Source organism: Toxotes jaculatrix, chromosome 16, assembly GCF_017976425.1.
Source record: "Toxotes jaculatrix isolate fToxJac2 chromosome 16, fToxJac2.pri, whole genome shotgun sequence".
In the NCBI taxonomy this organism is placed as follows: domain Eukaryota; kingdom Metazoa; phylum Chordata; class Actinopteri; family Toxotidae; genus Toxotes; species Toxotes jaculatrix.
Window position 1 is genome coordinate 19,068,950 of NC_054409.1, and position 17,706 is coordinate 19,086,655.

Sequence of the window (17,706 nt, forward strand, 5' to 3'; positions counted from 1 at the left end):
GTCATCTTGAAGCCGCCTTAAAACTGGGGCAGTCTTCTGTGTTTGTGTGCTGGATTACTCACAGACCATGTGTGGAAAATTCAGGATTTATATTCCACGTTGTGAACCACTGCAAAGTCCGGTCATTTCTTGCCTGTTAACATTTTAAGCAGAGTGAAACACAGTGTGAGAGTTTAAAAAGTTTGTTTGTAATCTGAAAAACAAGAGAAAGTCAGCTGCACTGCTGGGGCGCTGCTCAGTTATGGTTTTCATCTTAAGACTTCCTCAAACATGTTCTCTCTCTCTCACAAACACACACACACATTTTCCCCCTCCCTCTCTCCTCCCTCCTCCCTCCTCCTCCTCCTCCTCTCAACCAACATACAGACACACTCCTCTCAGACAGAGTGTGAGCGTCTCACCAGCAAGGATGACTGGAGGAGTTCGGACTGCATAGGTTTCAGTGCTGGGAGAGAGTGTGCATTTGTGTGTGAGCGCATGCGGGTGTGCATGTGTCTGGGCGGACTCCCGCTGTAATGGTGCCCCATGTGTGACTGTGCTGACCACGACAGCCATCCGGTCCACAGCGGAGACTTTCTCAGCATGCAGATGGTGTGAGCAGTCAGGGGAAAAGTTTTTAACAGCTTGTCTGAGCTTCAGTTAACTCAATCCTCTCTGCACACACGGAGTCAGTCCAGGAGGGGAGCAGCAGCAACAGCAGCAGCAGCACCAGCAGGAATAGAGCTGGAGCACAACTTCAGCTTGACTCAGCCCAGGATTTCTGTTGATGTTGATTGATTGCCTGTCACTGGATTGGATATAATAGCGGCGCATCACCACACGTCACACCTGAGGGATTAAACAAGACTGTTTATTTGAAAGGTGAGTTTGCTGTTTGATGTTGCACATTGTCATAGTGTGGTTTTGTCTGTGGGGGTGTTGTTTTATGTTGGTGATTTTGTGGCAGTTCCCCTGTTGTTCTTGAGCCACATTCATGTATATCTACACACTCTGACACGTAATAGGACTGTGAAGATGCTGCAGGCAAATGGTCTGGCTTCTTGGTCCAATCTAGAGGAAAAGAGTCACACTTAGAGTTATGTAATTTACATTATACACAGGCATCCCTGAAGGTGAACTTTACATAAAATTACAGTAGTAACTTGGTACATGGTAATATCTTTGACATGTGTTGTTTTGGTGTTTCAAGGTATATTTAATGTGTTTCATTTACTTTTGACACATATGACTCCAGACCACTAGCACAGGAGGTCAGCAACTGCCTTCAATTAACTGAACAATGATCAGACACATCAACGCTTTAGGTGACTGAACTTCAGACTTCAAACTTGTAGCATTTCTAATTTTCAAATGGATTTGATCACTAGGTTAATGGTTCGTTTATGCGATCTTTTTCCACTGTGTTAAGCTAGTGACAGAACTCATCCAGCTGTGTCACCAGCACTAAGTGTCATATTGAGACTGGAGTAGAGATGCACCAGGGGAAAGAAGCGCACAACTTTCTATTTATATGTTGGTGTATCACACCTTCGTGGACATGCTGGGAATCTGTGTGACACATTGAGAAAATGACTAAAATCTGTCTAAAGCATATTAGCAACATTGTTAGCCTGTAACAACATAACACCAATTTGCTGTGGGTAGCCATAGCAACAACAGCTGGACAGCTGGAAAGCATCAATTTTCAGGTAGGTTTTAGTCACATAATTAAAATTCAGTGGCTGCGTTAGACCAGTATTTTGCAAGAACTTGCTAATTCTGGTGCAGGACATACAGATGGCGAGACTATTGCATGTGCCATCCAAAACACTAACCCCCTGTCTGGCTGTCGACTGAACAAACAGAGAAAGAAACTCATTTATGTCTGGATTAATGTACTAGTTGTGCTTCATGTGTGAGGATGACTGTATGAAAGGAGGGGTGGAATGGACGAGGAGACAAATTATTAAGAAAATAGCAGGGAGGACAGAAAAAGACATGTCTGCCTTTTTTTCCCACCACCTGCTGTGTTTATGGAAAATAAAGATATAAAGGCAAACTGGGCATGAGCTGAGGTAGAGGGAGGGAAGATCTGATGTACCCTGTGTGCCAGGAATGTCTGCAGTGCACAAGCTATGCTGCTGGAAAGCCCAGGGATCAGGTTCCCCGTGTCAGCTGCTGCACTCGACTGTTCCCAGGTCTAGCTCTGTGATATCTGTTTATTGAGAGAGAGGAAGGGATGGACACGAGGACAACTGAAACTGCAGCAAAACCAGAGCTCAGATCAAACTGGAAAATTTGTAGGTAAAGGAATAGTTTCACGTTTTGGGGAATACACTTATTCTCTTTCTGGTGGTAAAAAGAGAAGATTGATTGAACCGGTCGCGTTTCTTACATAAGGCATATTCCAGCAGCTGGTTCACTTGGCTTAGCACAAAGTCTAGAAACAGAGGGAAACAGCTATACTGGCTCAGTTGTATGAACCGTACAAAAAATAGTATAAGTAAAAATGACAATTCTGTTGCTTGGCACACTAACGTCCTGGAATCTCCAATCATTGCCTTTGATAGCTGCTTAAAGACAAGCAATAGTCCAACACACAATCCGTTAACACTCCTGTTTCTGGATGAATTAAACAAAAGAAATATTAGTAAGCTTTAGTGGTGTTCACGAGTGGATTTTGTCACCACTGCACAGAGATGTTGCAGCCATTTTCCTCCGTTTCTGTATGTCAATATCCTAGGGGTAAATGACTATCAGGTGGGATTTTTCAGTTCACGCTCTCATTTTTTAACTTTGTGTATCTTTTTTGTGTGTGGAAGATATCCTCCTGTGCTCACGTCTGCCTTACAAAAGAAAGCCACATCAACAGTATCATTCACAAGCCTGTCAAACACATGTAGAATGACTCAGAGGTCAGTGTGAAGTCTTCACCCTCATCTCTCCGCAGAGCCGTTGCTCAGTTTCCAGACATACTGTGACACATGTTATGGAGGAAAATAGAGAGGGAGGGGTGGCGATGCAAGTGACGGGGTAGCGAGTGTATCACACCAAAAGGGCTGCATTGTGGACTATGAAGGGGGCCCCACATTTGGCGTCTAAACCGGTGTGTAGACAAAATAGACCCTGACTCATCACATTGATTCATACAGGAAAGCCTGAGAGTTGATTAGGCATTTCAGCAACAGGAGCAAAAAGAAAAATTTTATGTCCAAGAGCTGATCCTTCTGTCTTTGTGAAACTTTATACTGTCTACCCTCACCTTCCTTCCTCTCTTCCCACTTCCATCCGTTCACCTATGTCTCTGTGGCTCACAGTGGGTAGTGACTGATGATGGACTGCCCTGCAATGAAGGATAGCTTCTTAGATGCGTGAACCCCCCTTTAGCACTAAATCTTGATAGACCTGACTTGTGCGTGTATTGGATGAAGCAATGCATCAGGGTGTTTTTTTTTTTTTTTTTTTGGTGCATGTGTATCTGAGTACTTCCATCTGAGGCGGCTCTGAAGCTCTTCCTCTTTCACATCCTCTCCAGCGATTAGCACAGCAACAGCACAGCAAGAAACATGCCCTCCTCTCACCTCTGCAACTTTTCAGCAGGAGACTTAACAGAAACAGACTGCTCTCGAGGTAGCAGCTTTGGTAGGTGAGGGTTATATTTGTCTTTAACACATGTGGGTCATAGAGGCCCTGCTGTGCAGACTTTAAGGGGGAAGGTTGCTTAGGGATATTTAAAGGGTTGACAGCACTGATTGGTAATGTGAAGTTCATGTTTCCTCTATTGCATGGTTTGCCGTGTTTTAGCTGTTAGCTAGGGTACTAGGATGGTTTGAGCACATATACAAACAAATGAGAACCATAGGCTTTCTATTAACGCAGAGTTTGTCAAAACTATTGGCTTTGGCCTGAATCATCCTTGGTTGGTAATGAAACACAGACGTTGGATTCAATCAGCTGTCAAACATGCTGACTCGTATTTATAAAGAAGTCACCATGCCATCTGTCTGCCAGTCACATCTTACTGGCAGCTTTGTGGTGGAGTATCAGTTGCTTTACAGACATACAGAGATAGACAGACAGGCAGACAGGCAGGCAGGCAGGCAGGCAGGCAGGCAGACAGACAGACAGAAAATACAAATCTAGCTGTCACAAGAGATTCAATCAGACTTGATAAGGCTAAATGGTAGCACGGTTTTCATCCACCATTGTGACTTTTTTTCTGTTTCACAGCCCATTGACCTTTGTATCATCCGAGGAAAGTTGGCACAGGGATTACTGGCAAGCACTGGGGCCAATGTGGAGTACAGCTGCTGCTGAAAATGTAAAACTGAGGACTGAAGACAGACAGATGGTAATGGCACTGTCTGCCATATGTTAAAGGACATGAATAAAGAATCCGTGCCTGCTATTAATCACTGAATCATTAAACCTCCAGGCCAGAGATTACTTGCATTACTCTGATCATTGATAACATTTAATATGCACACAACATGCACATTGCTGCTAGGAATTGTCATCAATACGTTTTAGAAAAAATGTTATTTTATTTATTTTGCAATTGACCAGTAGCTAATCCCCTCCCCTTTGTAGGGTTATAGGTTAGGCTACGTTTAAAAAAACCACCACAGACTAGTATGTCCCCTCTGTATGGTAGGTGGACCGGTCAAGGATGTTATCATGTAGCAGCTTTGTCAGCAAACTATCAGTTGTTTGAAAACTGTGAAATCAGGTCACATGATGCTGGTAAAATGCATTTAGCATGTTTATGTTTACCATGTGGGTCTGTGCTTTATAGCAACCACAGGATGGGAAAGGCAGTTGTTGTGTCCAGTTTTCTCTCGATGGAGTGCTCCCTTGCTGCTGTTTTGACCGGCCACTTCCTGTGGTCACAGAAGATTTCCTGCCACTGTCCCTGCCCGACACCAAAATCTTTGGCAGTTTAGGCAACAGTCTATATAGTCTCAATAAGATGGAACTGAATGCTCTTTTTTTTCTTTGCAGCCCAAATGTATGATTTAGGTAACTGTTGTATTTTTACAACCAAAAAAATCTTCCCTAGCACAACTTTCTTTTCCCAAAGGATGAGCCAGACTGTGAAGTGAGGCCTCAATCTCCTTTCCTCCAAACTGGCTCTATCCATTCAGTACAGGCTTTTGTGTGCTGCTAGCTTCAGTACTTTCTCATATGGGGAGCAAACAGTCTGTGTATGCACAGACGACGAGCAACCGTCTGTTGTGAGACGGGTCCTGGATGGATAAGAAGGTCTGCAGTATCGCATTTCAGAGCCTTTCACAGTCTCGTCGAGCTCACTGTCTTGTTGACCTCTAGATATCCTTATTTTGCCGGTGTGTTGGTACAATGATGTGACCAACACATGGTGCATCAGTTACACATGCAGAAAAAACTTCAGTTGGGAAAAGATGTGAGATGTGAAAAGGTTGCTATTACTTTATTTAAACCTGTATGTGGTGATTTATCCTAAACTGTGCATCTTCCCACAGAATCCCACAAAATACAGGGATTTTTTTTTATTACTATTATTCATAGGTTCATCATCACAAGTATCAGTTTGCGCCTAATGGTTCTGTCCCAGGAAACAGCTGAAAATCATTTATTGTACTTCAGTGCCTTCTTGGCTGGTCTGAGAACACCTTTCATCGCTGAAGACACATCCAGACACATTTTACTATTTCACTGACAGATGCAAATTTTTAAACCGACAAAAAGGCGTCTCTAAACCTAAGATGGCCTGGCTCTGTATCGATTTTACTGATGGACACAGACAGACAAAGAACACTAATACTTCTGCGCCCAAATGGAGACAAACACCAATTGCAATTTGAAAGATTTGGACCTCTTGCAGAGAAGTACCTCCCTTCTTTTCTCTTTTCCTCGTGTGGTTTGAATTTATTAATTTTTCTGCCACAGAGCCACAAATATGTTGCATCCTGCTAAGAAATTATAGTGCATGCCACAAAACCTTAGGGGGCTGATTCGTGACTATCTCTGTGTTGTCCTTTCAAGTGACTGTACTGCCTGTGTTTCTGGTATGTGTGTGTGGCTGTCTGTGCTGTATACTGAGCTGTTGTTGTTTATAGTGAAGGTCAGGGTGTCTCTTCCCACAGACTTCTTTGTATGGTCAAAGTTCTCAGGCTTGCTCTGAGAAAATTCTGGGATTTTCTTGCTCTTTAATGTGACTTGACAGTTGAAAAAGATTAAAGTGTTACCAGACATGGGCAGATGGTAATATGGCGAGTTAATTACCGCTTTGGAAATGAAATCCTCTATCATACTGCCGCATTATTTATTCCCAAGATCAGACCTGATGTCATGACAAATTTAAAGAAGAAAATTTGGGATGACTCTCCATGACTCTCCCTTGAATGTAAAACGTTTAATCACAAAATCAGTCCTCTAGCTTTTGTGAATTCAAGGTTTGTTAAAGTTGAAATTTATTGAAAATTTATTTATTTTACGTCATTTTATTTTTCTTGAAACTAACATTCATGTTCTTCAGGTTCTTGTGTTTCAGGCTGCACTGAGTAAAATAGATACCCTACATCTCTTTGCTTTCAGTGTTTCTTTTCAAATGTTGTTGTTGTGGTCCGGGAAAAATCATTACGATTACATATCTAGTTCCACTGCTTATTTTTGGAAACTGAGGCTCAGGGGACAGAGACACAACTGCCTCACAGAATGATACAGACACAGACACCTGCACACACAGGTGTTTTACAGGGACACAGGACGTACCTCTGGGAGGCTGCTGGCAATGTGCTGAATGCACAAAACAGTCAGGCAGTGATGCGTTCTTGCAGTCTTTGCAATTGCTTCACAAATGTGCTTGCAGCCACATCTGGGACCATCAGAGATGTTCATTAGATGAAGTGTCTGGAAAAAAGAAAGACTAAGTGTGAAAACTAGGTTTGAAAACAGGTCAGGTGTTTTGCCTTTAGCCCTTGTTAGGCTGTTGCTTCACAAAATTCAGGTGTCTAAACAAATTCATTTGCTTTGGTAGCAAGCTCATTAGCCCTTCACTGCAGCCAGTGTTGTTATGATTTATTATACAGATGTGCTAGCTTGGTGCAAATGTCTTTATGAGAAGGCTGGCACAGTTGTGTTGGCTACTAAACTGTAAAAGTGAGAAGAGTGAGTCATCGAAAATGATCATTTCCAGCAAAACTTTTTTTCTGAGTCAACAGCTTTTCATGCAACTGTAGCTGAGAATCCAAAAGTGTTAATCCTGTATTTCAGCACAGAACATAAAAATGAAGACAAATAACTTTCTGAAGGTCACAATTCATCATGCTGTTACTGAATGGGCCAAAGAACCACCGACTTTTCAAATAATCTTTTTCCATTTGTCTGGTAATTCATAGATTTAGTAATGATTAGGCTTTCTGTCCCTGTACAGCAATTTATTTCTTCTGAACTAGACCACAGTGTAATGTAAATTTTGAATAGTGTTTCTTCTCTCAGCTAGCTCCACGTTATTCACATTAAGAAACCCCTGAGTTATTTACCATTTCAGTTGGTAGCAGCACAAGCCAGTCCCTGCAGTGCAGTTAACTAGGCCCTGTGCAGGAGGCATGAAATTGCAAAGGGGCTGTGGCACCAGACTGGCAACACAGCAGGTGACTCCAATCAACAGATGCATGTACCAACCCTAGACTATGATTTATGCTGTGTGTGTGTGTTTGTGTACTATAACGTTCCCAGCCAAAGATGAATTTTTCCCTGAATGAACTGAGCTCAGATGATAGCTGCTGCGTCACTGAAGTAAGAGCACTGCACACGTTTTTAAAATTTGAAAGTGGAGGAAAGATAAAGGAGAGACGGTTAACAGATAATGAGTAGGTTATGGCCACCACAATGCAAAACAAGTAAAAAAACAGTTATTTTCTGCCAGGAATGCAGAGGACTGAGCATGTTTCAGCATGCACATACAGGACACACTTAGTTGGACTGCGTGCGTGAAACCAGAGAAAGTTTTGAAATCACCACAGCAGTCCCACTGCACTTGCTGTGCACCGCTCCCTGGAACACCGCTGGTCTGCATCTGGTCGTCATCTGGACCTGTAGGCTGTTTGGACGTCCACCAAGCCAAGCTCCACCAGAGCCACTGATAACATGGCAATGTTTAAAGCTGACAGCAGCAGTCTCCAAATAGTAGCATATGTAACTGAATGATGCAGAGGTTTAAACAATCTATTATCCTCATGGAAACAATATATGTAGGATGGTCTATTGCATGCATGGTGTTATGAGTGTACTCATTTTTGTACTGTATGTGTTCACATGTGAAAGTTTTAGGTGCAGTCGAGGATTTTAGCCTGTATATGAGTACATATCCATATAGTAAGTTTCTAGCCAAGATACGTAGGAGCGTGGCACAAGAAAGAAAGATAAAAGACATCTGAGGTTTGGTCTGTGGTCTTGTTATCTCGCTCATGAATTCCTCCTCCCACATTTCCCCTTCTGTCGTTCTTTCTGCCCCAAATTCCATAATGCTCCACAAAAGGCAGAACACAGTGAACAGGCCAGACATTCCTGTAAAGGGTTTGATTTTTCAAAACCATGAAAATAAAACAAAAAAAAAGTCCCATTTACTTACCATGAATTTTGTTATCACTGAGGATGATGTTTGAAAAATGGATCTTTTCAGAAATAAAGTTCCTGTCAATCAAGATAATTCAAAAACAGATTTTAACTGTTTTGCCTATTTTACAGATCCCAGTTGCTGTAATGGACGACCAGTGTGTGTCCCACAGCAGTCCCCAGCGCAGTGGAGGTCAGGCCAGCACAGAAGTTCAGAGGCAAGGACGGCCAAATGTCATCAGGTGTGGGTGGCTCAGGAAGCAAGGAGGTTTTGTCAAGACTTGGCACAGTCGCTGGTTTGTACTGCGTGGGGACCAGCTCTTCTATTACAAAGACGAGGAGGAGACCAAAGCCCTGGTAAGGCTGTGAACACACAAAAGAATAATCCCAATTAATCTTGAAATCATGGCATCACACACACACACACACACACACACACACACACACACACACACACACACACACACACACACACACACACACACACACACACACACACACACACACACACACACACACACACACACACACACACACACACACACACAACAGAAATCACTTGTTGATCATTGAGTTTGACTTGAATACACTAACACACTTCGACACTTGTCAGCTCTGTAGCACACACTGGACACACTGGACTGTGTCCAGTCCAGAAGCCAATGTGAATAAATGTGTTTTTAGAAGAGCTGCAGTAAAGGAATATGGGGCCCCTTAGGGTCAGCTGAGAAAAATAAAAAGCCATAAGTAAATCTGTACTCTGTTTACAGATTTGTAATTTGTGTGCATGGATTTTCTCAGATGACCTTTGGGGCAGGCTCCAGAAATTGGCATTTTAATGACCCTAACATTTGTAAAAGGTCACAAAAGTCACAAAATTAGCATCAAGTTATTGTCACTTTGAATCTGTGACGCCCACATACCTCAGGACAAGCCCAAACATCAGTTTGATAATAATAAGCATTAGAAACAAAACATAGGGGATGTGGGACTCCCACGACCTTACCTGAAGGGGATGTGGGAGTCCCCTACAGAAAGCAGTCTCCTATGTATGCTCTTCAGCAGCTAAAGTCATACATAATACGATCAAAAGACAAAGAGAAAGGCAGCTATCCAGGCTAAAGAAAGAGGTGATATTTGTCATTAACTATAAGCAAACAGTGATAAAACCAAAAAAGACAGAACAATTTCCAATTCACTTAAATTACTCTTTTAATTTTCTGTTCTTTTGCAAGTGTGGCGAGGGACACTAATGGGAGGATTGAAATCACTGACAACACCACCTGGGGACTCGTACTCCAGGAAATTCCTAGTATAAATACTTAGAGAAAGTACAAGGCACACAGGTTATTTTACCTGTGTTACATTACTGAGGCAGAGACGTCAGTTAAGAGATTTATAAGATAAACCTTTAATAGTCCCACAATGGGAAAATTACACAGGTGCCTAGCCACTCCACAGTAGCACTCTGCCCAGAAAGAAAAGAATCTCAAAACAAAATTAAATCACAAGCAAATGAACAATAATCAACAAAGCAAAAATACAAAGTAACCCAGTTGGCGAGAAACAAATTCAAACAAAAGAAATCAAAGAAGGATGACTAAGGAAACAGAAACCTAAAACTCCAGGCAAAAGCCAAAAGCAAAGGGTCAAACTAAATATACCAGCCAAAACTAAATGTAAATTAAAGCTGCAAGCAGCGATGACGGGCCCTCGCACCCCTTGCGACCCGCGGGAGTCGCAGCCGGCGCAGCCAAGAGTACCAGAGTCCTCCTATGTCCTCTCCTCTTCTCCCCAGTACACGTCATAGTACAAACAGGTTATTTCCTGTTACCAGCAGGGGGCGCCACGAGTAAGGCGGGAGTTTGAGATATGGAGGCGTTCAGGGCAGAGCCCTCATCATGCTCATGAAGTTTGACGATGTTTGGATAAAGTATGTGGACGTGAGAGCCATTCAAAATGTCATGGCAAATTCACCAAACGCCACCGAAATTTGGCGAGCCACAGAGGCCACACCCTTTAACTTAGAGAAAAGTCTGTTATAACTTTTGATCATCATGGTCTTGAGGTCAGGTCCACCAGATATGAAGTTGATCGGGTGAAATCCCTAGCACGAGTTCATCCGCATACCAATGGTGCAAAGCACTGAAATTTGGCCGCCAAAAACAAAATGGCGGACTTCCTGCTAGGTTGAGGTCATGGTGTCAAGAGACTTTTTTGTGCATTCGGACGTGTTCTTTATGTGTACCGATTTTCATCTTCATACTCCAAAAAAACCCATATGGAGAGGGGTATTTTAAATTTTCAAGGGGGCGCAGTTGAGCCACTTTGCCCCGCCCAATTACAAAAACCCCATCAGAGTCTAGGACCAGCCCCCAAGAACGTGTGTATGAATTTTTATGATCATAGGAGGTTGTTAAGGTCATTACAAATCCAAACGTAATTTCACGGCGAGGGATCGTCAGTTGCCGCGCCGCCACACAGATGCCATTGCACCCAGCTTCACGGCCTTTATAATGTAGCTTCACCAAGTAGTTGGGAAGGTTGTAGAGCAGAAACCAAGCCGATGGTGTCAACTATTAAGGAGCAGTACACTTCAGAGTAAAAATAGGTCATTTCCTGTTACCAGCAGGGGACGCCACGAGTAAGGCGGGAGTTTGACATATGGAGGCGTTCAGGGCAGAGCCCTGATCATGCTCATAAAGTTTGAAGATGTTTGGATAAAGTATGTGGATGTGAGAGCCATTCAAAATGTCATGGCAAATTCACCAAACGCCAGCAAACTTTGGCGGGCCACAGAGGCCACGCCCTTTAACTTAGAGAAAACTCTGTGATAACTTTTGATCATCATGGTCTTGAGGTGAGGTCCACCAAATATGAAGTGGATCGGGTGAAATCCCTAGCACGAGTTCGTCCGCATACCAATGGTGTAATTCGCCAAAATGGCCAACTTCCGACCACAATGGCGGACTTCCTGTTGGGTTGAGGTCATGGTGTCAAGAGACTTTTTGGTGTGTCTCGGTATGATCAACATGTGTACCAATTTTCATGCACCTATGACAAACTAAGCCCAATAAGAGGGGGGTTTTGAAAATTTCAAGGGGGCGCTGCGGAGCCATTTTGCCTCCCCCATTTACAACGACCACAAAATATCAAATTTTTCACCAGACCTGATGAGTGTGCAAAATTTCAGGCGTTTTAGAGCATGGGAAGGGGTTGAAAAATGCAGTTGTTTGGGAGGAATAATAATAATAATAATAATAATAATAATTAAAGCTGCAAGCAGCGATGACGGGCCCTCGCACCCCTTGCGACCCGCGGGAGTTGCAGCCGGAGCAGCCAAGAGTACCAGAGTCCTCCTATGTCCTCTCCTCTTCTCCCCAGTACACGTCATAGTACAAACAGGTTATTTCCTGTTACCAGCAGGGGGCGCCACGAGTAAGGCGGGAGTTTGACATATGGAGCCGTTCAGGGCAGAGCCCTCATCATGCTCATAAAGTTTGAAGATGTTTGGACAAAGTATGTGGACGTGAGAGCCATTCAAAATGTCATGGCAAATTCACCAAACGCCACCGAACTTTGGCGAGCCACAGAGGCCACGCCCTTTAACTTAGAGAAAAGTCTGTTATAACTTTTGATCATCATGGTCTTTAGGTGAGGTCCACCAGATATGAAGTTGATCGGGTGAAATCCCTAGCACGAGTTCATCCGCATACCAATGGTGGAAAGCACTCAAATTTGGCCGCCAAAAACAAAATGGCTGACTTCCTGCTAGGTTGAGGTCATGGTGTCAAGAGACTTTTTTGTGCGTCCCGAAGTGTTCTTTATGTGTACTGATTTTCATCTTTGTATTCCAAAAAAACCCATATGGAGAGGGGTATTTTAAATCTTCAAGGGGGCGCCGTTGAGCCATTTTGCCCCGCCCAATTACAAAAACCCCATCAGAGTCTAGGACCAGCCCCCAAGAACGTGTGTATGAATTTTTAGGATCATAGGAGGTGGTTAAGGTCATTACAAATCCAAACGTAATTTCACGGCGAGGGATCGTCAGTTGCCGCGCCGCCACACAGATGCCATTGCACCCAGCTTCACGGCCTTTATAATGTAGCTTCACCAAGTAGTTGGGAAGGTTGTAGAGCAGAAACCAAGCCGATGGTGTCAACTATTAAGGAGCAGTACACTTCAGAGTAAAAATAGGTCATTTCCTGTTACCAGCAGGGGACGCCACGAGTAAGGCGGGAGTTTGACATATGGAGGCGTTCAGGGCAGAGCCCTGATCATGCTCATAAAGTTTGAAGATGTTTGGATAAAGTATGTGGACGTGAGAGCCATTCAAAATGTCATGGCAAATTCACCAAACGCCAGCAAACTTTGGCGGGCCACAGAGGCCACGCCCTTTAACTTAGAGAAAACTCTGTGATAACTTTTGATCATCATGGTCTTGAGGTGAGGTCCACCAAATATGAAGTGGATCGGGTGAAATCCCTAGCACGAGTTCGTCCGCATACCAATGGTGTAATTCGCCAAAATCGCCAACTTCCGACCACAATGGCGGACTTCCTGTTGGGTTGAGGTCATGGTGTCAAGAGACTTTTTGGTGTGTCTCGGTATGATCAACATGTGTACCAATTTTCATGCACCTATGACAAACTAAGCCCAATGGGAGGGGGGTTTTGAAAATTTCAAGGGGGCGCTGCGGAGCCATTTTGCCCCCCCCATTTACAACGACCACAAAATATCAAATTTTTCACCAGACCTGATGACTGTGCAAAATTTCAGGCGTTTTAGAGCATGGGAAGGGGTTGAAAAATGCAGTTGTTTGGGAGGACAAATAATAATAATAATAATAATAATAAACATTAGAATTACAATAGGGCCTTCGCACCACTCGGTGCTCGGGCCCTAATAATAATAATAATAATAAACATTACAAAAACAATAGGGCCTTCGCACCACTCGGTGCTCGGGCCCTAAAGATAAATCTGAAAAGTAGGGGCAAAATAAGGGGCAAAACATGGGGCAAAACAAGGGCAAACTATGTCTAAAAAGAGCCAGGGTAAAACAAGGGGCAAACTAAGACCAAACTACATCTAAAAAGACCAGGGGCAAAACAGCAACAGTGCAGGTGAACCTAAAAAGAAGGGGGAAAACACCATTAACCGAGTTCACACTGCTTATTTAAAAGGTATTTTCAAAAAGAACAGTCGCAGGCCAACTCACCACAGGATGTTAAAAACTAGTATCAAAACCCCTCACAAGCAATGCAGCACCTGGACAGCCACAGCAGGGACAGAGAAGGAGGCAAAGACAGAGACAAAACATCACAGGTGTCTTATATAACTTTATCCTGATTAGGAGGAACTGGGAGTGACTAGCTCAAGGCTGCACTCAGCAGCTCCACCTAGAGTAGGGGAGGATTCCCCACCACACAAGCAAAAGGACCATCTGTGTCTATCTTCAGCTCCTGTAATTGAGTTATTTTGTGCAATTCAAACTGCCTCTGCCTCTGAAACAGTGGACACCTGGGGTCCACGGAGCAGATGCATCTAACAGCCAAATGAGATGACAAGATCCAATGGATTCGAGTGAGCCAGTGTGTGTTCAAGTGTGTTGTTTTGACTGTTTGTCTTTAAGACAAACTAAACTGTTGTGAGCTTGTTTTCACTGATGCCAGCACACAAAGCTATACTGACAGAAGAGGAGACAATGAGTAATGTGGACAATAAGGCCGTCTCTAACGTTACTGTAACCAGGCAGCCTCTCTCACAGAGCATGTGTGGACTGAACAAAGAAGCAGCCAGACAGACTTTGGGTTCTTGTTACTACTCAAAATCACAGAAATGTGGAAGTAGAAGGATGGATAAGTAATTCCACATGGTTTGTTCAATAAGCTGTATGTCTCTAACTGTCTTTGGTGAAGTTGAACTGACAACTGTGATAAATTAGAATCTACTCTCACTGATTTATGCTACTTCTGTTTTTGGGCTGTTCAGGGATCAGTTTGCTGGGGTTGAGAGTCAGGGGGCCAAGGACAACTGAGTGCAGATAACAAGGGATACTAAAGGAGTAGTTAGGCTTTTTTTTGGTCTTTCTTGTCGAGAGGTAGATGATCAATAGGCCTACTACTTTCATATGTCTGCCAAATATGAAGCTACAGTCAAGAGATGATTTGTAGTTTAGCTTAGCATAAAGACTAGAAGCAAAAGAAAACAGCTGGTCTGGCTCTGTCCAAAGGTTTAAAAAAAAAACATGCTGACCAGCACATGAGGAACTAATCATTAGATATTAATTCATTAAAACTGCATCTAGCTGTCTGTCTGCCAGTAATTTATCATCGTCGATTCAGTTATTCAAGGTCTCCCAGTTATCATTTTATTAATCAGCAGTTATTTTCTGATTCGTCTTTTACTCATTTGTTGGCAACTACCCAGTTATTTAACATGCCCTGTCATCCTTTTGGATTTGTAGAAGTCAGTTGTTTCATGCCAGTAGCTCTGTTCTTTGTCTTCACAAAAAAGAAAAAAAAAAAAAATACACACATAACCACAACCTTTACTAATATCTATTCCACCCAAACAATATCCGATTTTTCCATGGGAAAATACTTGAGCACAATTGAAATCTTTATTCTGCTCATCTACCCACACTCTTCTGTCTGGCTGATTTCCCAGCATGCTCAGCTCAGCCAAACCCAAGCCACATCAGCAGCAGAAGTCTCTGAAGGTTAAAGCACCAGACCTGAAGGTGGGCTGCTGGCCAGATACAGGGAAAGGAGATTTTCCTCACTGCTATTTCTGGGCAGCTCTGGTTCTTAAGCAGCGTATTCAAAGTTGTGTTTTAGTTCTTGGTGCTGTGAATATCCTGAGGGAATTAGTTTTTCATGATAATTTATAGAAAATGACAAGAAACAATTAGTTTCCCTTTGAAATACCTTGCCATCTATGTTTATGTACCCAGAAATATTATTCATGAATATCATTACAACTTCATCTAACCACTCTTCTGTGTTCTGCAACTTTCCATTCTTACCCTACTTAAGAAACAAAGCCAACATAAATTTCACATACCTAAAACTGCTACTTTTTGCAGAGTGAAATTCAATAAAACTAGGTCAGGCACAGAGCAGTGTGTTCAAAGTCCTCAAATCTACATGACCTCTAAAGTGAAGCAGCATGGAACTGCATAAAACAACAACAACAACAACAACACCCTAACAAGATGCAGTGCCCAACAGAATACAAGATAACTATAGAGTTTCCAACATCCTGAAAGAAAGAACATAAGAAGGACAAAGAGGACAGACAGCCGTGTCTGATATTGTTCCTAGCCTCTAACGCTGATGTTCAAGATCAGGGCAAACATTCAAACACAAGCACACACACACATACACACACACAAAGATACATCTTACTTTGTGTGTGTGCTGTGCAGTGCAGTTAAATCTCCCTGTCCTGAGCCATGAACCACATAACGTGGCCTTGTGAAGCCATATTTAGATCAGCTATTAATTAATCCTCTCACGTGCTGTGAAGTCTCCATTTGTAACCTGTCACATTAGCCTAATTGCTGCCTCCTCTATGGGCACAGGAACATCTGCCCTTCTTCGTTGCCTATGGAAACACAGACGCCAACAAAGCTCAGACTGCTGGGACATGAACAGTCACATTTTCAAACACAAACACTGTGTCAGAAACATCTCCCAATTTGTTACCCAGTGTACATCATGTACTGTTGATTACAGCTTCTTTGATCTTGATGGCAGATCAGCAAATGCCCATATGAATTGTGTGTGTGAATGTCTGAATATGCCATTCACATTACGTAGTACACATGCTGTAGTGAACTGGTCTTAAAAATCTAGTTAACAGTACATGCATTTCATAGCATTAGCGTATTTCTACAGAAACATGTTGCTGCTCAGAGGAGCGCTGATGTTTGTAGATAATATTATTTGAGAAAGCGTATTATTACTGTCAATACAGGGGACCATGTTGTGTCCCATACAGTGGGGCCAAACCTCTCTGAGCAACGTGAGGAATCTAAAGAATGGGAGTCAGATGGAGGTGAAGGGTCACTGAAAAGCATGCGTAGGGTATGGCACGTGTGGGCTTAGCGTCAACATGCCATCTGCCTGCCCTTACTTGTCCACGGAGATGTATTCACACACAAGCATTCATGTACTCACACACATTTTCAGATACACACACACACACGCGCGCGCACACACATGTACTCAGATTTCATCTGGCTGAGCCATAAACAAAGACAGAATTCATCCAGTGGGTGAAATGGAATGATTATTGTAATTTAAACCAGTTAGCATTGTATCTGTATGCCAGGGATGTAAGAGGGCTAATGTTATGAATGAATGAGAGAATTGTGAATGAATACATTACACCATTTTTATTTTATTATAATGTATTAAGAAATGAAAAACATATTAAAATTTGATTAGGATATTACATTATTATTATTCTGGCCACAACAGGACTTACAACTTAGTTAATTAATATTCATGCTGTGAAGGGGGCCAGACAAAGTGATCTGAAGAAAAGCAGTTGGCTTTAATGAGAAACTGCATTAAATCAATAATGCAACAGTGCAATAATGCACTAAAAATCCTTTGTTTTCCCGGCTGGAGCTGGAAACCGTTTGACCTTGGCATTTAACAGTAGTAAATAAAATGCCACTGCAGTTCTGTAATTATTCACCCTGCAAGACTCGATGAAACATTAACACTGTATCATTCATCTGACCTCCACTGCTGTGCTAAACAGTGAAGTCGCTTTTGACATTGTCAAAAACAGACATTGCTTATACATGTGACTTCTACAGTACCACATGATCATAGCAGCATACAAACTTCACGTAAGGTGTTAAGGACCCAGTGAGTCACAACACATCTACACATGATCTGACTCGTACTGTATGATACAATAATATGGATACTATCCAATAACGCTCTCTATTAAATGTCATTAAAAGCAAGCCTGTCATCATTTTCTGACTACAGATCCAAACACAAGTTTCACATTAAAGTGCCACGTTAAGTCTGCGCGCGCGTGTGTGGTCGGGTTCCATCTGATGTCAGTTCCTGCAGCTTCTCTTATTCGTGACATTATCACTTTG

The 17,706-nt window shown here is 42.7% G+C and overlaps 1 protein-coding gene across 1 annotated transcript in view; it reads left to right on the top strand.

Moving 5' to 3' along the window:
* Window positions 1-396: 396 nt before the first annotated feature.
* The window catches only part of arhgap24 (Rho GTPase activating protein 24), a 60,122-nt gene continuing 42,812 nt past the window's right edge, over window positions 397-17,706 (top strand). Inside the window, exons 1-2 of the mRNA XM_041058988.1 lie at window positions 397-861; window positions 8,710-8,934. Coding sequence (XP_040914922.1) covers window positions 8,725-8,934 — 210 coding nt within the window. The 5' untranslated portion in view covers window positions 397-861; window positions 8,710-8,724. The remainder of the gene's footprint in view (window positions 862-8,709; window positions 8,935-17,706) is intronic.